Genomic DNA, 24,710 nt, shown 5'->3' on the forward strand with positions numbered 1-24,710 from the left:
TGCTCACTCCATCATGTGACAATAGGGTCTCGAATCCAGGCTAAGGCTTTCCAGATGACAAGTCCAGGGTGTACACAATCATGCTGCCCCAAGAAATAATAAAGACTCCAATGTTGTATTGAACAGATTTTGTCCACATGCTATCATATCCTACTTCATCTCCAGAGAAAATGTGATATAGTTGATTGAACTAAAGATAAGTCGATAAATGACAAACTCTATTTTATTTGTGTACTGTGGTTTTTTTCCTCCCATTATCAATTTTTCCTAATAATAAATTATGGGATATGTAATGATTGACTCTGGTCACTAAGTAATTTTTTTGTTGAATAATGTTTGAACCCATGTTTTGGCACTTCTAGTAGAAAATAATTGTAACATATATGCAGAAAGAATAATTTAGGGAAGCCAAAGTTAATATTTTGCCATTTGCTATTTTTCTATCTTGTTCCCTGTTGCTGCCATATATTATAATAGAGTTTATAGAGTTGTTTTGATTGTAGGCTGTGGATCAGAACCATTTGCAATTGTTTTATTGCTTTTTAATCTATAGTAGAAGACAAAAAAACAAGAACCGAGAACAATAATATATGATAATACAGAAAGCAAAACGAAATAATAATAAATGGGAGGAAGGGAGGGAAGGAGGAAAGAGTTGATTCACATTAATTAACTAATTAAATATATTACATTTTCCCAAATTTTAATTAACAAATTAAATCTTTACCACAATCCTACTGATTTCAGACATTTTGCCACTATAAGTAAATTCATAGATAATGTAAACTTGTTTCCCACAGAGGATTTTAAGAGAGGCACTTAATTTTTTATAAGGTCCCTATTAATAAACTTATGAATACTAAACTAAAACACTGTTAATGTAAAACAGACTCCAAACATATAAATCAAACTAATTTCCACTGTATTTTTTTCCAAAATTGATACCAGTATTAAAATAAAACCTGTGCTATTTCTTTTGGGTTGTCCAGTATACACAAACAGGAAGTATTTGTTCAATTAATCTCAGTGAAGGTGATGAATGCTCATTTAACATTCCTTAAGATCTTAACCCATTCATTTGGGCTAATATTCTGACTCATTATTCAAAATTATCTGCAAATTACCCATATTCATCTTGATATAGTTTTTGAACTGTAAATAAAAATTAATTTTGAGCTTAGAAGCTCCAGGAACTTTATCTAATGACAGCAATAGTGCAGGCGCTCCAACACAGCTTTTATATAATGCCAAAATTGTAGAGATTAGAGCAGCTTTAATTATATATATTGCCACTGAGTAGTCTTCGTAATATAAATTGTTTTGCAAAATATCAGATATTTTTGAAAAACTAATTGGCAGTAAGCTGGTCTAAATCATTAATCCTCCTTGTCATCCTTTTTCTCTTCACAAATTCTGGAAAATGATTTTCTAGCAGTCTTCAAGTATATATTACCCATAATACTAATTTCTTGTGAAGTTATTTCAAATTCTGGGTGGCTCCCAGTTAAAGATTAAAACAATATTCAACAACAAAACAACATTAAAACTTAAAACTACAGAACCATAAACGTTAAAAAAACAAAAACCTGCCACCAAGTTAGCTTCTGAAATGTAGTCACTTCACTTGAGTTCCAAGAAACAATAGAGGTGAAAACATCTACCTGATGGTATAATTGAACATTGGGAGAATTAACCCTTGGCACTCCCACCTCCCCATTACTGTATATTTATATTTCCAGATTTGCAGCCTAGCATACAACCCTGAGATTTCCTGGCACTCTCCCAATGCTAATCATATCCAAACCTGCTTAACTTTTTCAAGATCAGCCAAAGTCATTGAAATACTTACTAACTGTTCCCGACCTTGTTTGTTGTAATTATGATTCAATTGGTCTAAAAAAACCGTACTCAAGGACCAACACTGTAAATCATAAGAATGGTATTTAATTTATATACTAACTTTATTTAACAATTAAAAGGTTAAAAACTAATACAAGATAAAGGAATAAAAAAAAACAATAGAATGGTGCAGAAAAGAAAGAAAAACATAGAAAAAGAAAGAAAAAAAATATGAATATAGTAAAAGAAAAGATAGATATAAAGAAATGGCTTCCTTCTTCATCACAAGCACAAACAATTTTAGTAACTTTTCACCCTCTTAAAACACAGTAAATCATCTCTTCTTTCCATATTTTACCTCCTCTCTATAAACAAATCATTAGACTCTCATTATTCAGTCCAGATCAGCCAAAGTCCATAAAGGGCTACCAGAGATAATCCTTTTGTTTTTAACAATCTTGATTTTTAATCCGTTCAAATAATGTCATAGAACTCTACTTCTTTTGATTTCTTCTTTGCCCATTCTCACAAGATTCTTCAGAGGTTTAACAGCTCTCTTTTCTAAGTCCAATATAGAAAAAAATATCTCTCAATTTATTGGTTTTATATCCCTTTTAATTATTCAAGCATCAGGCCGTTCGTGTGTGTGTGTGTGTGTGTGTGTGTGTGTGTGTGTGTGTGTGTGTGAATGTAACATATTTTTCCATGTCATTTTTATAGCACGCTTTCATCTCTTTTCAGCCAAAATCTGTTCCTCTTCTGCAACATGTTTTAGATTTCTATCCATAAAGGCAGATGTAGGTATTGACAATGCTAATATTAATTTTTTCTCTCCATTTTTTGAAAGTATCCTTTAATATTTTCATTGCTAATATATTTTGCACCATTACATAACTGTTAGTCAAGTTTATGTATTCTTCTTTTTTTAACTGAAATCTTTAGTTCCCTCTAGTGTCCAATTTTTAAAATTGTAATTATATAAACGTTGCTACAACTTTAAAAGCATCTATCTATCTATCTATCTATCTATCTATCTATCTATCTATCTATCTATCTATCTATCTTTGGTTATTCGGGTTTCCTCCCGCGTAAGATTGGAAGTATCTAGGCAACGTTTCGATGAAGTCTCACTCATCATCTTCAGGCTTGTGTCTTCGGCTTTGTGCTTCTCAGAGTAATGTGAGCTTGCAGCTGCTTCTTCCTTTTAACTGCTAGTGGGGGTGTGACTTGATTGGGTGGGGACTTGGCTGTGTTCTGATTGGGTGGGGTTGTGTTCTCATTGGTTGGGGGTTTGGCTGTGTTCTGATTGGCTGGGGGTGTGTTCTGTTCAGGTGGGGGCTTGGTTGTGCTCAGGTTAGTCTTAGTTGCTGGGGGATTTGAGCTGGTGAGCTGTGATCCTGCTGTTTGGCTTCGCGTTCATGGTCATGCCGCATCTTCATGGTGGGCGTCAGTTTGCTTCATGTATGGGTCGGAGGGTTTTTTGTTTTTTTTTACAAATTTTATTGATTTTCAAAAACAATACACAAATAAACAAAACATAGAACATAAAAACATAAAACATATTTTCTGAAAGCAGCTTGATCCCGGGTTACATCTCTTCGTACCGACACAAATTCAAATTCATGCTCATTTTATATACCATTCCATATCTTATTGCCATTTTACATTTTCTATATAGCTTCTCCCCTCTTTTAACTTTCTTAGTTTTATTTTATTTATCTCATCTCAGTTCAGATCATTATGTTTATTATTCTTTGTCCGTCCTTTGTCTGTTTCCAGCCGTCTATTATCTTTTCTCTTTAAACGAAATTTCTCCTGTAATCACTGATTGGAGTATGATGCCTTTATCTCTTTCCCCTAAATTTATAACACTTAGTATAGTACATAACTTCCATTTGGATTCTGCTTAGTACATTCTAAAGTTACAGACTATATTTTAAAAAGAGAAAAAATTATAAATATGTAATATAATTAAAACAACAATCCATACCAATTCAAATCTATCATTAATATTAATATTCATTTAAATCTTGAACATTTTAGACATTACTTTTCATTTAGATAGATATAGATATATAGATAGATATCTATATATTATATATAGATATATATAGATACAGGTATAGATATAGATATAGAGATAGATAGATAGATAGATAGATAGATAGATAGATAGATAGATAGATAGATAGATAGATAGATATAGAGATAGAGATATAAAATTCAAAACAAAACATTTTCCTACAGAAAGGGTTCTTTCTCACTTCTTGCAAAAAACTTATTTCAAATTTATCAGGATCCTTAGTCTGCTTTTTAGCTTTCTAAAATCAAAGTTTTAATCAACTTTTTCCTGTCCATTTGTTTGATTGGTTGGTTTTTTAAAAAAACAAATTCTTAAGCTGATAGTTAATATTTTTTTCCCCATTAATGATTGATTGCAGATTCATTCCAATTTTCAGACTTGTTCATCCCAAGGTTTCTAATAGCTGAAAAGTAATTAATAAGCAATTTCTTAATGTGATTAGAAAGGGATGTATGCCAAATTAATACAGTTAGTCCCTGATTAACAATAGTTCGTTTAATGACCGTTTGAACTTACAATGGCCTTGAAAAAAGTGACTTATGACCATTTTTCAAACTTATGACATCCCTGTGGTCATGTGATCAAAATTCAGACACTCAGTAACTGGTTCATATTTGTGGTGATTGCAGTGTCCCAGGCAATCACTTTTTGCGATCTTCTAGCAAGGAAAGTGGGGAAGCCACTTAACAACCCTGTTATCAATTTAACAACTGCAATGATTCACTTAACAAATGTGGCAAGAAGGGTCATAAAATGGGGCAAAGTCCACTTAATAAATTTCTCACTTAGCAACATGAATTTTGAACTCAATTGTGGCTGAGGATTACCTGTATCTTTTTAAAGATGCTGACCATGGTTTGAGCAAGGTGGCTGTTTTTTTAGTTTCCTAGTGCTCAAAACCCATCAGAGTTGGCTGCCTTGTGGTCTTCCCAGAAGGATCAACTATGCTGGATTGGTAATTGATCTCCATCTTCTCTTTGTCCAAAGAGGTTCTCTTCAAACTCTACTGCGATTGTCAGCTCCTGTTTTCTTCAATATTTTACAATATTTTATGCTTCCTTTCATAAACTGAAACCACATTTGATCTTGTTTTTCCCCCTTTGCTTTAGTCTCCGCCTTCCCTGACTTTTTTCTTTTATCTAACTTTTCACAAACTTATTAGTAGCTGTGTCTTGAACAGTAGAGTAAATGTTGATGGACCTTTAATATACCTGTGAATCTAAAATAGACTCATAATTGTAAACATTATATGCACAGCAAACCATCCAAAGTTGTCAATCATGTGCTAAGCTTGATAAAATTCTTTACTGCTCTTACATCTGGGCTGCATAAATCTGGATAACCACTAGATCTCAGCAAAGACACACAGAGAATGGTAACTCCCCCACCTAATTTCCATACAGATTGTGTGCAATAGAAGGAAAACAGGAGATTTGTTTTGCAATACAGCAATTCACCAAAGTTCATGAGTGATTGGTTCTCCTTTTAATGCAAAATCTCACTTTACTTCATCCCTAGACTCCTGGGATTTACCAAAGCTGTTATTTTACAGGATGTTTAACAGATCGAATACCTTGGCAGCCCTCCCAACAGTAATTATTGCTTATTTTATTTTATTTATTTTATTTTATTTTATTTTATTTTTTATTTTATTTTATTTTATTTTATTTTATTATTTTATTTTATTTTATTTTTTTATTTATTTTATTATTTTATTTTATTTTATTTTATTATTTTATTTATTTTATTATTTTATTTTATTTTATTTTTTTATTTTATTTTATTTTATTTCACTTTATTTTATTTTATTTTATTTTATTTTATTTTTATTATTTTATATTTTATTTTATTTTATTTTATTTTATTTTATTTATTTTTGTCAATTGCTTACAAGATAATAGGTATAACTAAAAACATAGTTATGAATACATGGATACATATAAGAAAAATAAAAACAAATAAAATAAAATAAACAATAGGACAGGGACATTGGTGCACTTATTCACGCCCCCTACAGACCTCTTAGGAAAGGGGTGAGGTCAATAGTAGACAGTCTAAAGTTAAAGATTTTGGGGTTTGGGGAAGAAACCACTGAGTCAGGGAGAGTATTCCAGACATTGACCACTCTGTTGCTGAAGTTGTATTTCCTGCAATCAAGTTTGGTGCAATTAACCTTGAGTTTGTATCTATTGTTTGCTCTTGTGTCTCATCATCAGTGAAGAGAATGCACTTGCTCTTGATATGATCACAGAGGTCATTTATGTAGAGTATGAAAAGAGTTGGTCCTAGAACACTGCCTTGGGGGACACCACTGTTGACAGGTACAGAATTTGATGGGACGCTCCCCAATTTTGATCATTTGTTGTCTGTTTGACAGGAATGCTTCTATCCAGTTATGCAGGTGTCCAGAGATACCGTAAGATTTTTGTTTTAGGAGTAGTTTGTCGTGTACCACTGAATCAAAGGCTTTACAGAAGTCTATGTAGATTGTGTCTATTGCTTTGCCCTGATCAAGTTGTGTAGTCCTTATGTTTTTGCAGTGTAAGAGTTGCAGATTACATGATAGTTTTTTCCTGAAACCAAATTGTTTATTAGAGAGTAGGTTGTTTGTTTCTAAGTGGAGGATGATGGATTAGTTAATAATTGATTCCATGACTTTACAGGTGACGCAGCATAAAGAGATTGGTCTGTAATTTTCAACTAGGCTGGGGTCTCCCATTTTGAAGATGGGGATGATCGTGGCTTGTGACCATAGTTTTGGCAAGGAGCTGGTCCTGGAAGATTTTTCAAAGATTATGCTTAGGTCACATGCTTAGATACACTGCTATGGCAGTGGATAGCTTTTTAAAGAAGTAGGTACATATTCCGTCCGGTCCAATAGATAGAGATGGTTTTAGATTGCGTAGTGCTTTTTCAACATTGTCTTCTGTAAAATTGATATGTATTAGATCATTGTAGTTGTCTGTGGTTCGACTAGGAAATACTGGGCATGATCCATGGCTGTTTACAAGGGCTGAGCCAAAGAATGTGTTAAAGAGGTTGGCCTTAATAGTGTCATCGTTGCAGTCTTTACCATTAAGTCCTTTCAGGAGTGGGATGGACCTTGAGTCTTTTAGTTTGTTGTTTACAAAATTGTAGAAAGCGTGGGTGGAATTGGTGCATAGAAGTTTTTCTTCTTGTTTAATGTGATAATTGATGCATTCAGTTTTTATATGGTGGCATATATTTTTGTATCGGCTTTTGAAGTTGGCAATGTGACCAGATTTGTTTTTCCACCAAAGTGATTTCTCTTTGGATTGAAGCTTCCTTATTGTTATGGGGAATCTGTTTTTTCTGGTTTTGGGAGTTGTTAATGGTACATATAATTTGATGACTCTTTTGACTTCAAGTAAAAATATGTTTTAATGTTCTTCTACAGTATTGCATCCAGAGAATAGAAATTGCCAATCAAGGGATGAGAGATCGTTGTTTATAAGATCATAGTTGCCTTTTTTGAAGTTATAATTGGGGATTCTGTCATTTTGATGATTTTTGTGTGGATGTATGTTGAAACAAAAGTCAATCATGTTGTGGTCACTGTTGGAAAAGGGATCTTTAATTTGTATTCCGTAAATTGAATTCAAACTATTGCAGAAGATGAGATCAAGGCAGTTGTTAAGTCTAGTGTTGTTAGTTACTAGTTGTTCTAGTCCCAGATTTGTTACTGCATTGTAGAAGGTTGCATGTGTGGGTTCAGTTGTACATTCATTAAGGGTCCAGTTAATATATGGTAGATTGAAGTCACCAAGAAAGATAAAAGTGTCTGGGCAGGATGCTGCCCATGTTAGTAGTGTATTTAGCTTGTTTGCATGTTCAATGTCATAATCAGGGGCTCTGTAACATAGTAAGAACCAAAATGTGATATTTAAGGACAGTTCACAGACGATGGTCTCAGGAATAGCAAGTTCCTGGGTAACTTGGATGTTTTTTAGATTTAGGGACTTTTTATAGAAGATAGCAACACCACCTCCTCTACGGATATCACGATCAGATCGGTAAACATGATAGTCTCTTACTGTGGTAATGGAGTCAGGGAGAGATGTGTTGAGCCATGTTTCACAGGCAAATATAATGTTGAATTTAGCTGTATTTAGTAAGAGGTATTTTATTTACAAGGCTTCTTGCATTGAGTAGCTTGCATTTAAGGCCAGTTGTGATTGGAATAGAGGTAGTTAGGCACGTACGTGCCTAGTTTTCAGTGATGTTGGATTGGATGGGGTGGGGTTGGATGCGGAGTTGTGGGTTGTGTGACTTTCTTTTGATGCAATCAGCTCTGTAGTCAATGTATTGGTCCTTTTCTCCATTGTGTAGATGGTTTTTGAGTTCTGTGCGGAGTTCACAGGAGCGGATTCTTTGCAGTATTGATAAGTCTGGTCTTGAGTGAAGTTTTTTGTGGTTGGGATTGGTTTTTGCAATGGCATTTATTGTATGAATGAATATGCTTTTGCTGGAGTCATTTTTGCATACAACTCTACAAAATCTTGGGACCACAGAGCCGTCATTGTATTTGCACCCAGGGCCATCTCTGGTTATTTCAACGATATCTTCAGGAGAGATGTTTGTTGTATTTGAGTTGCTTATGATATCATGAAGTTTGGTGATATCGTCTGATTCGTTGGTGTCTTCAGGACCAAATAAATGGCATTTGGACATTTCTGTTCACGTTCCATGGTGTCTGTGATGAGTAAGGAGATATTATTTGTGGAATTATTTGACGGGATAGTAATTGTTTGTGGCTGTGGTTTGGTGGTTATTTTTGGTTGTAGTTGTGATTGTAGTTGAGGTAGTGGTTGTGGTTGTTGTGGGATTTGATTTTGAGCTGATAGGTACTCACTTATCTGTGCTGTATTTTTTTTTTTCAAGAGAGATTAGGCTTGCTTGTATAGTTGTTTCATAACGTGTTGCTAAGTGTTCTTCTATTGAATGAATGAGTGATTCTATGCTTTCAAGTCTGTCAGGTAGGGTACTCAGTTTGTTTAGTTCAGTTTGTTTGATTTGTTGATGTATGACAAGACAGTACGATAGAAGGTGCTAGCAATTAATTTTGTTTTTCTTTTGTGTGGAACCAGAAAGAGGGATTTTTTTCCCTTTCATACCAAAGTAGCTTGGGATGGAAATCTTATTGAATTAAATTGCTTTGTGTTCTTCATCATGTTTTTAAAGTTAATGGAAATGAATGTGATCATAGATGGATTTCAGTCCATTTTGCTTTTGAGGTGTTAGGACCATAAACAATGGAAAACTGGAAGTGCCCTGAAACAAGTGAATGCAAAAATCCAAACTAGAATTGTAAAAAACAAAACAAAACTTTAAATTGCTTTTGGAAATGCGGACTGGTTTAAGAACCCAGATAAGTCAGTGACAGTACAACAACCATTTGTTATTTAATAGTTGCCTCCATGTGCACTCCAAGTACTATGTAAATATACTCATAAGAGTAGTATTGTTATTTCTAAAGGATAACAGTTGTTTCTATGTCATACGTGTCCGGAATGCAGAAGGCCACCAGTTTGAGGGAAATTGTGTCATGTCAGCTGAAATTGCAATAAAGAAGGGTAGCTCAGCTGGTAGTGGGAAAAGTGCAGTGGGACAGGCAAAGAAAATATGAGGATTACCATTTCATTCCAGCGACAAGTAATGTAAGAAACAGACTTGGAAAATCTTTTAAAAAATTACCCAATGCACCGTTTTTCGAAAAGCCTCTGGGCTTCTGCACACTCTTTAATAATTGGGTCATTAAATAGCTGCTAACACATAAAGCTGTAGCATTAGCTGAGAATTTGTATTGTGAGCTGTGCATTACAAAATGGTTTAACAAGCACTTATGATATTTGGCTTCTGCTAGCTTAATTTAACTTTTCCAGGTTAATGTCATGCAAAGAGCATTACTTGTCCTTCAGCTACTTTACCTGAACCTGGTTTGAAATTTATCCAAGAGTATAATGAAATAATAAAGGGAGAATGCTAAGAGAGAGGGGGGGGGACAGGGAGAGCTGCTTCCCCATTCTCTTCACACACGTGTAAATCCAGGAAGACTTAATTAATTTAAGTCAGTGGAGAGTATAAAAATAGGACATAAATGTGATAATGTTCTTCTGTGTTTATTGAAATGAGGAAAGCAAGCAAGGCTTGTTGACATAGTCTCTGAACTGCATCCTCTTTGGGGGGTCTCTTTGCACTTCTGTTTCCGAAAAAGGGATGCAGTTGAAGAAAGTATCCTATGAACTCAGCCAGCGTCTGAAATCCTGTTACTGTGGTTATCAGAAAGAAATATACAACAGCTGCAGAGGTTTGGAATTGTTTTTCAAAGCCAGGAAGGAAACAATGGTGGCAATAAACTTTCAAAACCGTCCACTGCTTTTTTTCAAACAATTTTGAGGAGGGTTTGCATAGATATCAGACTTTCAGGGTTTGGAACTCTCTTCTGCAGCTTGATACCCAGGATGTCTTGTTGCCAAAAAAGATGGCTAGCCTTCACCCTTTCCTAATCCATTGCCTTTGTGCTATGGGTGCATATAATAAATACATATTGTTCTGTCTGTGAACAGTCTTCTCTGCTCCAAACAGTCATTACATTTCTAATATAAAAATGAAAGCTACTGAACTCTAAAAGTTTTACTTCTAAATAGACATGAATAAAATTGCACAGGTAGACTGAAGAATACTCAATTCATTATTTAGGTAGTTATTTAAAAGATACTTGGGTTAGTATATATCATTATTGTGCTGCTCTTTCCCTTTTCTTCTGGGTTTTCTCGATATAAGTTGACACCTATAATGGGAAATCCCAGGAGGTGGCAAATGACTAACAAGTGTGAAGGGGATTATTGAAAACTAGATGACCCCTGTCCTGTTGGGTCATCATTTCACAGATATTTCCCTACTGAAACAGAATCTCCTGAATGGGCAAAAAGCAGCAGGAACAAGAGTGACTTTTGACTTCCTGCTTGCTTCAAAACGTAGTCACCAAACCGGTAATAACACCAGTTGAATCCCACCGCTGTGTTGTAAGGTTGGATAGGGCATGTGGGAGTATGAGAAGAGTCAAGAAAGATATATGGGAGACATGGGGTATGCTAGAAGTGCCACACATGTCAAATATCCTTTAGAAATAAGAGTAGTACTCTTTATCAGTATATTTACATAGCAATTAGAGTACACATGGATTCAACTATTAAATATCAAATTGTTGTTGTAGTACTGTCACTGGCTTCTCTGGGTTCTTAAACCAGTCCACATTTCCAGAACATGTGGGGGACATGGATCAAGAAGAATGTGTGAGGATCGCATGGGCACTATCCTGTCTCAGTCCAAGCTCACGCTCAAACCCAAGAGGCAGTTGCAAACTTTTATTCATAACAAGTTACAAAAAGCCATGGGCCATTATATGCAAAGTAACCAAGTTTCCAGTAGTCTGGCAACTTGCATAAATAAATAGATTCAAGCCCAGGGAGTCAGGCACTAGAGTGGTGAAATAGCTTTGGAGTCCAATGCATAGAAGAGATTGTTGACTAGTTGAGTTCCAAAATAATGTCAAAGAGGCAAGGTACAGAGAATCAGAGAAACAGATGGTCGTTTCTGACATCACTCCTAACTCAAAGTTCATCTGAAGTAAGAAAAGCCTGGTGTCAAGGCTTCGACTGATGAACCTAAGCAAATCAGAACTCTGAGACTTGGCTTCTTCTCACTCAAAGTTCTTCTTTAATGAATACATCATATCAGCACAGTTTCAGTGGAAAACCAATTCTAAATCTTTAATTAAACTAGGAAATGACCCCATCCCCAAGTGTCACAGGTCATATTGGCCAATTGGGTTAATCGGCAGGCTCTTCAGGCAGTCCTTCCCTAACCTTATCTGTTGCCAGTAGAGATGACCTTGGTTCTCATGAGAAAGCTCTTTGTTGTGTCTAGTGATGCATTCCAACCTCCTTTCCCCCTTCCCCCTCTGTGTGGCAATTGAGGATCAGAAAGATGGCTGTGGCCAGGTTCAGTTCGAAGTTGACACCTGGTGTGTCTCATTTAGAAACAGAGGGCTGCTTTCTCACAGGTAGACATCCTCCAAGGACCCTTCGAGCCCTATGATTTTATAATTTCTGCATACTTCTAGCTTTTTTCTGGCACTCCCCACTTTCATTTCTTCTCTGGCTGGTGAATGTGGTAAAATTGGGGAATAGAGTAGGGAGATGGAGAGCATAGGTTCTTAAACCATTTTACGGTTCTTGAAATTTTTGTTACCCTCTTTCTTTATCAGTTCATAAATTCATATTTCTTTCTCCCAAGAGATAGTGTTTTAACACAGTACATATTTTAAAAAACAAATTTCTTAAACATAATATATTTTGGGATGTTATTTGCACCAACATATAAATATGTATGTACATTTCTCCTTAATATATGTATTTCTTGATCAGAGAATTTACATTACAGCCTGTTGAAAGGTATAAACACTGAAAGATAGCTTTATATTCATCTGCATATTGATTAGAAAAGTGTTCACATTAAAATATAAATCAAACAAACTTACCTCTGTTTCTGTTTGAGTTATTTGAGAGTTATTCCAGCAGTAGATATGTAAAGGAAATATGTAATGGATTTTTTTTTAACTCAAATGATTTCATCTACCAAATGAAATGCCACAAGGTCATGATGACAATGGTAAATGCAGTAAATTATTATCATGACTGCTAGAATACACACACACACACACACACACACATACATATACACATACGCGCACGCATGTGCGCACACGCACACACACACAGAGATACACTGTATATTTAGAAAAATTACATAAAATATCTTATAATTGAGGAAATTGATTGAAAACCAAGTGGAATAGAGAAAAGAACATTAAAAAAGATAATTGTTAAGGTAAATGTAAAGAGAAGTAATGCCTTTATTTTAGTTCCATGCAAAAAAAAAAAATGAAACTAAAAGAATAGGAAAGCCAAATACACACCATAACAGCTGCAGATTTCAGATTAGATTCTGAAAATCTAGTAACCTAACTCATGGTCTTTGTCCCCAAATCATTGCAAAGGTTTATGAAATGATATTGGGCTTTTTCATTTATTTGCTTAATTTATTAGTCAACTTAGCAAGGCAGTGTATGTTACTATTATTACGGTTGGTCGTGCAGATAGCCAGACATTTAAATTGTATGTGGCATTTTGATCCATTTATCAAGTCCTTCCCAAGGACCTGGGATAGACAGGAGTTGTTATTTAATAGCATTAAAAGTATTGTTGCAGGATGTAAGTTGTTCTGAATAGAGCTATGATGGTTTTGTCCTTGGTGATGCTATTTAAGAGGTGTTATTATTATTTCAAGTCAGAAGAGGATAAAAATCTTAATCAAACAAATAACAAATAGCAATTATTTCTATGGAAATACCATAGCAATTATGTATTAATACAAAACATAAAATCAAATGCAGCATTGCAGATCACTCTGCCCTAGAGTCTGCTGAAAAAAACACTAGAACTTTCCTAAATGACTATCAGGTTGGAGACATATGAAGGAGTGCTGTTACAGAGGGCAGGAATGGTTACAGAGAATACTAGTCTCCAAAGTCCCATAAGACAATGCTATCTGGAGCATGTTGACCTACAAGCCTTTCTCAGAGGGACAGAAACAATCAAAGAAAAGCAATCCTGCAGGTATTTAGACCCTAAGTTATGAAGAGTTTATAGGAGACAACTATCTTCTTAATTTGCACCCATAAGTAAAGATGTTACAAGGACTAAACAAGGAGTAACACCTAAATTTGACATCAGATGTAGGTCTGAATGGTCTTCAAGGATATCCCCTCACAGTATGTCCCTGTGCATCACAGTAGTCCAAACAAGAGGTGATCTAAAAATGCATGATCATTCGGAATGCCTCCTAATCCAGCTATGATAGGCATGCAAGATGAACCTTTGTTAAGGTCATGTTATATTTTAAAAATTGCATCTTGGCATTGTGTGGGTGTGATATCAGCAGAAAAAGAAGTCAATCTTATCACTAAATTTAAGCCTTAATATCGGATTGTGCATATTTTCAGTGGAACTCTATCTTAGCTTAGCTGCCCCCACTGGAATCTTCTTGCCTGCCTCCAATTTCCAAAAATCTAATATCTCCCAATCTCCAACCAGTTACATTAGGCTTTGAGAACCATTTGTCATCCAATTCACATCACCCAGCATGCATCCCAGGGAACTGCATTTGATTAACACTCAGCTTCTTAGGTCCAAAACATTGGTATTTGTACCAATTATCTAATCATTGGTACTCAGATTTCCCCTGCCACCACTGCTCATGATTCTCCAAACCGACAAACTACAATTGTGTTTCACAGCATTCCCAACCTGCCAGCCTCACCATAACCGTTCTCTAGTAAGTGAATAAGATCCTCATCAGTTTTGGCCATCATATCCATCACATCTACCAGGATCCCAGCCTGCCATCATCTGAGTACCCAGGTCTCATTGGTCATTTCAAATTTCTGCTATGTCTGGTCACAAGCTTCCAGCTCTAATTCAGTGGTTTTTCACCAGCCTGTTTCTTCAATCCCAGCACTACCACCACTATTACTCAGAACTTCATTTAAAAAAATCATGTTTCTAACCATATCCCTTATGCTGATCATAACCAATGGAACTTATAAAAAGCTATTTTTCTTTGTACCCTAGTTGAGGTTTGTTTATTTGCTTTGTATTGATGCAACATGTGGTGAGGACTTTAAGAAGACTTAGATGCTTTGGGGGAGTTGAGAGAGGATGGGAAATATTTTATCCAGGGAATTTTCATCCTTATTTTTCTCTTTCCTTAAAAAGAGCTTACATCTGCATATCAATATTGGAAATAATGCAACTAACCAATAATTGAAACACATTTCAGCAAACCAAAGGTACTGATAAATACAAAACCCAACAACATTCAAATAGCAATATTTCAAAGTTGTTTTGGGAATTTGAAGTTCCCAAATTACTTTGGAGACCCAGGAAGAACACATTGTAATAGTCCACTTGGGATATCAGATATGCATATATGAGTGCAGCCAAGCCTGACCATATAAAGAAGTGATGGATCTCATTTGTTATGAGTGAGCTGCCTGAAAGCCCAGAAAGGTTTTGAATAACGGTTACTTGAGAACAATCAAGGAAAAGGAATTTTTGTGTTGGGAAATGGTAAATTATTGCGTATTTTAAAATCCTGTGTGAAAATGAACACTACTTTATTTCATTTTTGCCATATTCCTTCTTTTCTTCCCTCTTTCCCTCCCTCCCTACTTCCTTTTTATTATGGTAAATAATCCAATAATAGAGAGGGAAAATCAATTCTATTGTACTCCTAAAATGAAAGGACAGAATATATTTTCCACTGCACTAAAACTCAAGTGCAGTGTTGTCTTGTCATCAGCCAAGGGTCCTTGAGGTCACCACTTAATAGCATAGGTTGGCAAAGCTTTCTGCTTCCATCTAAAAGTCAGCCAGAACAATGGTCTGATCCAGAGTTCTCACTTACCTCACTGTACAATCTCCTTGTGTGGAGTGTGACACAATAAAATTATATCTGTCTGTCTGCTTGCTATCTGTCTGTCTGTGTCTGTCTGTCTACCTACCTACCTACCTACCTACCTACCTACTGTACCTACCTATCTATCATAATAGCTATCTATCTAGCTATTGTTATTTTTTACCACATCTTTGTTGTACATGGTTTTTGAACACCGATGGCTTTGTTTTTTGTTTTTGTTGCCAAAAATAATCAGGCAAATCCTATTAATGTTTCTGGTATAGCAGCATCTCTCTTTAAAATTCGCTTCTACAGAAATCCATGGATTTTTTCTTCCCTTTCTTCCATATACTGTGTTGATCCATACTAACCCAGAAAATAGAACAAAAATGCAATATAAGCTGTAAAATCATAAGGTGATGGACTCTTAAAATTACTCTTAAGACTCCAAGTTTACATATTTATAAAATTTTGTTTTTCAGCTGAGCAGAACAATTGGGGGTTACTTGTAAATCTCTTTGGACTGCAATGTGTTCCAATTTGTTGGATATCTTGGTTTAAAAATGGAAACATTAAATTATTCCTTTTTTTTTTTTTTTTTGAATTAACACTTTATCAAAGATACCTATTTTATATTCTATGCCCCAATGTATGTGACAGAAATATCAAGCAAACAAAATGATGAAACAAGAAAAAAAAGCCACTTTCTTATCTCTTTTCCTTTTCATTTCACCACAGAAGACAAGATCTGGACAGTGGTACAGCACAATAACACAGAATTGACTCACGTCCATGGATCTGATGCTAGGAAGCCATATACCATGAACTTCAGCTACAATAGCAGTGGGGATCAGCTGGAAGCAATAACAAATAATGCAGAATATTGTGACCAGGAGACAATTTACCATTGCAAAAAGTCACGTCTGCTGAATTCCCCAAGTAAGTGCCATCACTTTAAATCTTTCTAGGTTTGTTTGTTTGTTTTTTATTGTTTTAGTGTCTGTAATATAGCAATAAATATATTCTCGGATAAGATCAAATAATTGATTATTTATTTATTTATTTATATGACTTCATTATTTTTTATAAATAATTCAAAACGGCAAACATACCTAATATTCTTTCCTCCTCTTATTTTCTCCACCACAAATAACCCTGTGATGGGTGTTGGATTGAATAGAGCAGGGGTGTCAAACTCACGGCCCTTAGGGCAGATCTGTCATGAGCTGGCCCTACCTGATTTAGTGAAGGGGAAAAAAGTCCTAAGATGTCAGGTGACAATGCCGTGACAACATGAGTTTGATACCCCTGAAATACAGTGACTGGACCAAAGTCAATAATACAAAATGATATGAAGTATAAATTTGTATAAAGCATTTTTAAAAGCAACATGTTAATAGCAAATACTGTCTTATGTCAGTGACACATAATAGCGTGATCTTTTAAAGCAATTTCTGTACGGTCAGCTTGCTCCATTTACTTAAGACAAACTAAGACAAAGTGAAGAAGAAAACTCAAAATGTTATAATTATAAATAAAAACTTTTTTTAATAAAGTTTTATTTGGGTTTTCACACATACAAAATATAAGTAAAACATCTTTTTTGAAAATAGCATGGTCCCGGGTTGAACTTCTTTATACAGACACAAAACTCAATTTCATGCTCCTTTTTGTGTTCTATTCCATATCTTATACTATTCTACATTTTCTATATAGTTTTTCCCCTCTTTTGATTTTCTCTATTTTAATTTGATTATCTCATCTCAATTCAAATCATTATATTTATACTTTTGTCTGTTCTGTTTCAATTTCATATTATCTTTTCTCATTAAACTTTCTCCTGTAGTTACTAATTGGAGTATGACACCTTTATATCTTTTAATTACATCCATTCAACTCTTATTTAAACTTCAATATGTACCTTAAGGTTATGACCTTCAATATAATACATAATACATAACTTCCAATTGAATTCTGCTTGGTACATTCTTATAATGCACACTATATTCTTTAAAAAAAAAAGATTATAAATATATGTAATTATAAACCCTCATTCCATTCCAATTCAGTTCTATCATTAAAATCTTAACACCTTTAACACTTCTTTTCAATTAAATATCATACTTCCTTAAAGACACATATAATCTTCATAATTAATTTTTCCCTTATTCCTCTTCACATGTTTTGTAAATCATTAAATATTCATTTTGTTACATTTGTTTATTGACAAGCATTCCACTGAATTACAATAGCTATTTTATCAAACATTTTAATCATACATTGTTTCATATTTTCTAAAATTATTTCTATTTCAAATATAACAATACTATTTTATGTACCTTTGCAGAATCCCTTTTTCCATTAAATATTCACTCATTATCTCTAAATAGGCCCTGTTTCTCTATATTTTGTTTCTGTCCTTTATAACTTCTTTTCCTTTCTTTCTTCCCTCTCATCTTCTCCCTCCTCTTTTTACCCCCTTGTCTCTCTACTTCTAATTCTCACTTCTGCATTTCCCTCTTCTGTTGCTTTCTGATTTTATACTTATTTTTCACTCTATTTTTTTGGAGTTGTTTTTCCCAATCTTAAACTTTCCATTCTCTTTTCCCCCTTTCCTCCCCCCCCCCACCTAAGATTACTTGTTCATTAAAGATGGCTTCTTCTTTATCACAATCTTCTTGTTCTGCAGGCATTTCTTGTTTCTCATAGTTCCAAATCTCCATTTCTAAGAACTGAAATACGAAGCCAAAAGAACCTCTCCCTCCTTGTGCATCTTCTTTGTACTTTTTAAGTTCCATTTTCAGTTCTTCTAAAAGTGGAGCCATTTTAAACAGTTTTAAACAACCACCCAATTGATTTTAGTCATTCAAATACAATAACCAAAAATCCAGAAATCATCAAGTAATCCAAATAGTCCCAAGTTATTTCTTCTTATTTCTTTTTCCACTTTCTCTTCCTGGGGTTTTTGTTGCGATATTTCAGTTAAAATATATCTTTTGGAAGTCTTGTTGAGATTTTGCTGTAAGTTCTTTTTAATTCCAGGCAGTCTCCTCCCTTCCAGATCCTGCCCTTTTATCCCTTTTCTTTCCTTTCCTGTTTTCAAAAGCTTTTGATTATCCAGAAATCTTTATTATCCCTTTGATTTTTGATTTTCAGCATTAAATGCCTATTAATGTCAAAGTGGATTTTTTTTCAATTTCTTGCTTAAGTCTCTTAGCTGTCAGTATAGGAAAAGGAGAAAAAAAAACCAAATCTTTTCCCTTTTCTCTCTCCTTCGCAGCTTAAAAATCTTCTTAGGGAACAATGTTATTGGGGTTTTTTTAGTTTCAATTCCAGGGTACCTTATTTGTTGCTTTTGCTGTTTGACCCAATCAACCAAAACTTTCTCTTCTTATCTTCCTCCTGCACATTCTTTTCTGGTCGAGTTCTTCTTTGTGGTGGCCATTTCTGACCACCACTACAACTGCCTTCGGGAAAGGGAGTAATGGCCAGCTGGGGAGGAGAGATGTGGCTCTCCTCAACCCTGCAGGCAGTCTCCCCTTCTTCACCACCTCTACGGGGTGGCTTAGCCCCGAAACCAGTCTGCTCGGGGCGCTTCAGCAGTGAGCAGGGATCAAAGCCTCGCAGAGACGAGGTTTTGGTCTGTCGCCGAAGAAGCTCAAACCGGAAGTCTCCATTATAAATAAAAACTATTGATGTCACCACACATAAATGAAAACTGTTCTTACACAGGGCTAACATAACATATTGAAAAATCCAGGTGACCCACGTAAAGGCAGCAAAGAGATACAGAAACACTAGTTCTTTTATGACTACTCATGTTCTTCATTTAAGTAAATACAGTCTTTTCAATATTTGTAGTAGACAGAATTAAAGCTCTTTCTAAGTAATCAATAGGGCAGAATAGCTAATAATTATGGGGAGTAACAGAACTTCAATCATTAATGGAGAACTAATCTGGTTATAAGCGCTCTTCACACTTACAACTAATTAGCATGTAATTACCATTTGGGAGAGCTCTTAAAGAGATAAAGATGATTTTTCCCCCAAAATGAAGGGGGACATGTTTATGAAAAATGCTTTATTATACATTTGCAATTTAATACTTGGCAGCTGAAATCAGGTACTCTTGAGATTGTTTTGCCTGAAATATTAAGGGATTGATATTCGTATAACAAAACCGTTCTTTTGTTCTTTATTTGTTTTTATCTCATTATTTGTATAAGTAACTCAAGGCAGAAACCGTACCTAATACTCCTTCTCCCTCCTATTTTCTCCACAACAACTCTGAGAAATGGGTTGGGCTGAGAGAGAGAGTGTGTGTATGAGTGGCCCAAGGTTACAAAACCTGCTTTCATGCCTAAGGTGGGACTAGAACTCACAGTCTCCTGGTTTCTAGCCTGGTGCCTTTACTTCTAGACCAAATTGGCTGAACTTTTCTTAGATCAAACAGGGCTCTTCTTCTTCCTTAACCGGGTCATTAATTTAGCTCTATATCTTAAAGAAGAAAGTGAAATCAGATCTAAGCTCTCCAGCTTAATCACAAAACCAAGCTAAAGTGATTAAAAAATAATAATGATGTGTCAAAAGTGTTTTTATATGTACGTCAAATGATAATTCTCATGCTGTCATCCCAAATAGTATTTGTCAGTTGTCTGTATCAGGTGTTGTTATATGAAACAATAGGGAACATGGTCTCCTGTCTTCTGAGAATATTTCATGGTTGTCAGATGTATCTTCTACAGTGTAATTATCACTTGACTAATTAAAATTTTCATTTTGAGAATGATTGCCTACAACCTTATTCATGATGCTGCCTTGTTTCTTCCAAGCAAAGCTGACACTTATTTTATATATATATATGGTGCTTCAGAAAATGGGACAGATATTTTCAAAGTTCAAAGGGGTGGATTAATAGCTACCTTTCCAGCCTTTATTTATGCAATCAAAGCTCTGTGTGTCTTACGCTGAAGCAAGATGCTCAGATTGTTTAGGTTGAGGTATCCATAAATAAACTGTCTTGAAACTCAAACAAATGTGATCATTGAAAGCATGCTATTTACAAGTAGTCCTTGAGTTGCCACCACAATTGAGCCCAGAATTTCTGCTGTTCAGCAATAGAATTCTGAAGTGAATTGTGCCTCTTTTTATGATCTCTATTGCCATGGTTATTAAGTGAATCACTGCAGTTGTTACGTTAGTAACAGAGTTGTTCAGTGAATCTGGATTCCTCATTGATTTTGCTTGTCAGAAGGTTGCAAAAAGTGATCACATGACCCTGGGACACAGCCATAAATACATTACAGTTGCCAAGCGTCCAAATTTTGATCACATGACCTAGGTTGCTGTAGTGATCATTACTTTGAAAAATGCTCATAAATCACTGCTAAAACAGTTAAATTAATAAGTAGTAAAATATTATTATGATAGTAAAAAATTCAAAAACCTACAAAAGTGAAGCTAAACAAGAAGAAATATTAGGTGAGAAGATGTTAATAATGCAGAAGTCATCTCACTTCTTCCCTGGTCCACTAGAATATGAATGTCTGATAGATTTTGAAGACCTTCCAAAGGTCAAAAGTGAAGAGCCAATCTTATTCTGGGGGAAAGGTATTTCACAAAGAGGACACCACAGCAGAAAAGCCCCACTGCTTAGGACTTGGCAAATTTAGATCTCTAGCTGACAGGACCCATAACATGCCTACACTCCTGGATCTGATGGGATGAGCAGATAACCCTCAGATAACCCATTCTCATGGCTTTAATGATCAAAACTAGCACTTTGGATTAGACCTGGAAATAAATTGGTAACCAATGCAGTTAGTAGAGCAGAGAAGATGTAACATGTGTTCTGCTAAAAACAGCTGGTCAATGCCATCAAAAGCTGCTAAGAGGTTAAGAAAAGCAAAGATGGTTATATCATCCCTGTCCTATGCATGCCAGAGACCATCAAATTTTAAAGGATCCAGATAATGTCCTTAAGTCCTGTGCTTATGAATCACTTTCCCCACAAAGAGTAGATTAAAATTGAACAACATTATCTAGTATAGTAGGCTCCAGCAATGGCTTCTTGAAGAAAGAGAAAACCAAGTCCTCCTTAAGAGCTGAAGGAACAAGAGCCTCCTCACTCAAGGAAGAATTCACCACCACTAGAACCCAACAATGGGGGGGGGCATGGATCTAAAGAGCAGGTGGCTTAGCTCACAGTCTGGAACAGCGGTCACCAACAGCCCACTGGTGGGCCGCAGAGAAAATTTTGGGCTGCAGAGAAATGTCACCCCCAGAGCACCCCCCCCAAAGCAATTAATCCAGATTGCTCAGAAACATAAGACTACACTGCCCACATGGCCCGTGGGAACCCTCCCTGCCCACACACTCCTTACCCAGTAAACTTGCCTGCTAAATTGCTGTTTTTCCAACCATTGTTCTGCTGTGCCCAGAGATTTACCGTGTTTCTCATATAATAAGGCCGGGTCTTATTTTTTGAGCCCCGAAAAATGGCTAGGCCGTCTTTTCGGGTGACTTAATTTCCCCCTTGCATCTTCGGGCAGGTGGGCGGCAACGGCTTGGATGTTGATCTCGGCGTTGGTGGGGCATTTTGTATCAGGGTCAACGCAGGCAGCACCATATCCGGGTGTGCAACAAAAGTACTTCCTGACGGCAAGCCCCCTCGCCATTTCCCTCCATTTCGCATGTTTTAATATAGGCCTTAATTTGGGGAGAGGGCTTAATTTCATTTCATGCCTATAAAACATGCTGGGACTTCCTATTGGGGGAGGCTGTATTGTTGGAGAAACAGGGTAGATTAGCTAGGAAGCAGGAAATGGTTGGATTTCTTGCTTTCTAGCTAGTCTTTAGATCTTAAAAGCAGAGCCGAACCTCCCTTAGGACTGAAGGTTCTATTATTCACTGCAGACTCACAGCAAGCAATTTTTTGGTGACAGACTCGGGTAATCGATGGCAGATAGATAGATCAATGAATGATTCTGTGAACAACTCAATCTGCCTGCCTGCTTTGCCTGATTTTGGGTAAAAGTTGCTCTTTTTTTAATAAAAAATTCAAAATTTACATACATGGTATGTTGTGAGTTAATTTTGTGAGTTTGCTTGTAAGCAAATTTTATGTGGCAGACTGACCTAGCCGATGGCAGATAGATAGATCTCTGAATGAATCTGTGATTCTGTGAGAAACTCAATCTGCCTGCCTGCTTGCCTGATTTTGGGTAAAAGTTGCCCTTTTTATTAAAAAAATCAATATTTATATAAATATTTATAATATTTACATACAAGCCATGCCCAGCCAGTCACATGACCACCAAGCCACATCCACAAATTAGGCCATGCCCACAGAACTGGTTAGTGGTCCCTGAGATTTAAAATTATGAGTTTAGTGGTCCCTGAGGTCCAAAAGGTTGGCGACCCTTGGTCTGGAAGATCCTGTCTACTTCCTTCGTACAGAAGCTTTCTGTAGCAAATAAATGTCTACAGGAATTATTAGTATGTTAACACTAAAAAGCACTTATAGCAATGTTTCTCAACCTTGGGAACCTTTAAGATACATGGACCGCTGCTTGGGGAATTCTGGAAGTTGAAATCCACATAGTTTAAAGTTCCCAAGGTTTAGAAACATTGCTATAAAGTAATGGATCCTGTGATAGCAATACTGTACTCATTATGTTCCTTGATGCAAATGCTGCCTGCATATATGCCCATCCATCCATTTTTTAATCACTATATTGATTAAAATGGTAATCAAGAGCTATTCAGTCTTTCTGAAATATTTTAGGCTTGATTGCCAAAAGCTCACATGACTTGGTTTAAATCATCTAATTTTGTTTTAAAATATAAATATTTTTTAATCTATTGTAGATTTTACAGGCATGTTTTGAAGGAACCATGCAACTTATGGTGCCTGCAAGGCATGCATTATATGATGTTGGATGATGCAATGGTCTCCATAAAATAAAAGGAAAAGTGTCACTGAATGTGAACAATCCAAAAGAGAAGATATCTTCACATAATATTTTAGAGTATTTAAGATGCTAATAAAGAAGCTACTTTTATATTGTACTAGAACAGCCTTCCCCAGCTTTGTGCTTTCCAATATTCTGAGAATTTTAATGGTAACATATACTGTACGGATAAATTTAGGTTGACCAAGCAGATGGAAGGAGATAGATTTACAAGTAGAATAAGCTGGAAAGCAGACATACATAATTGGATCTGGCTGTTGTCCAAACAGAGACAATCTTTTACAGGTTGTCCGAGTAAAACATTACAATTAAAGTGCTTGCATAGACAGTCAGTTTGTACCTTGAAAGCACATCATAAGCCAAGGAACCTTGCAACTTGTAGTTCCCAGCTGGTTTCTCAGATGACACAGAAGAGCACAGATTTAAAATTAACGGATTCTAGCACCAGTGGCTATTGGTCCATAACTTTTGCTGAAAAAGGAGATAGGTTAGTGGAGAAGTAAGTTCTTGCATGGTGATTCTAAAAATTGAAGAAAAGGAAAGTTTATTGCCGCTTTCTCAGATTTCTTTACGTATGGAATATATAGTAAGAAAATTGACTATATATAGGGGTGTGCTGAAGTCAGTTTGTATGTCTCATAAAAGCCAATGGTTTTGAATTTTTTGGGAGTTTTGTGAACTAGCTGAGTAGAGCTGAGTGCTTGACCACACTGAAGCCAGCAGAAGCAGTGGTTACACATTTATTTAGCACACATTTACGCACATTTTTTAAAATACAGTGATTTGGAATTTTTGAGTTTGAAACCAAACAGGAGGAAAGGTTAAGCTGGAGACTATATATAGACTAAATTAGCCATTTAACTATACTGTTTGTTCACTTCTTGTATAACCAAAATAACACTGATGGTTGAACGTGAATATCTGTTTTAGCTCATTCTGAAAAAAACTTGATATTTAGGGATTCTAAACTTTAAATGCCAATTCTTAAATATATTTAGAAGCATTAACAGAAGGAGAGTCTGTTTAAGAATTAAGAACTGTCACATTTCTGCATATTATCGTAACCATTTTAATAAGCACTTCAAAAAATACATTTCAGACATGAAAAACATTTCATCCCTACAGTGTCACAGATACAAGATTCACAGGGTGTCATGTGTAACACCAAAGTATATTGTTATAAAATATTCAGTAGAGCCTAATCGGTAATTTATACTTGAAATTTAAAGAAAGTAAGTATTCTTGGTTCTAGAATTAAAAGATTGACCCTGAGC

General features: G+C 35.5%; 1 protein-coding gene across 2 annotated transcripts in view; it reads left to right on the forward strand.

Annotated features, from left to right (window-relative positions):
- Positions 1–24,710, forward strand: part of CNTNAP5 (contactin associated protein family member 5) — a 432,771-nt gene that overhangs the window by 305,787 nt on the left and 102,274 nt on the right. Inside the window, exon 13 of one of the 2 annotated variants that reach the window (XM_087950302.1) lies at positions 16,205–16,402. In XM_087950302.1, the coding sequence (XP_087806428.1) occupies positions 16,205–16,402 (198 nt within the window). Of the gene's footprint in view, positions 1–16,201; positions 16,403–24,710 lie in introns of both variants that reach the window. The other variant, XM_087950301.1, reaches the window with a different exon arrangement.

The sequence above is a fragment of the Notechis scutatus genome, chromosome 1 (assembly GCF_049901735.1).
Source record: "Notechis scutatus isolate UNSWTSFEM ecotype Mainland chromosome 1, rNotScu1.2, whole genome shotgun sequence".
In the NCBI taxonomy this organism is placed as follows: Eukaryota; Metazoa; Chordata; class Lepidosauria; order Squamata; family Elapidae; genus Notechis; species Notechis scutatus.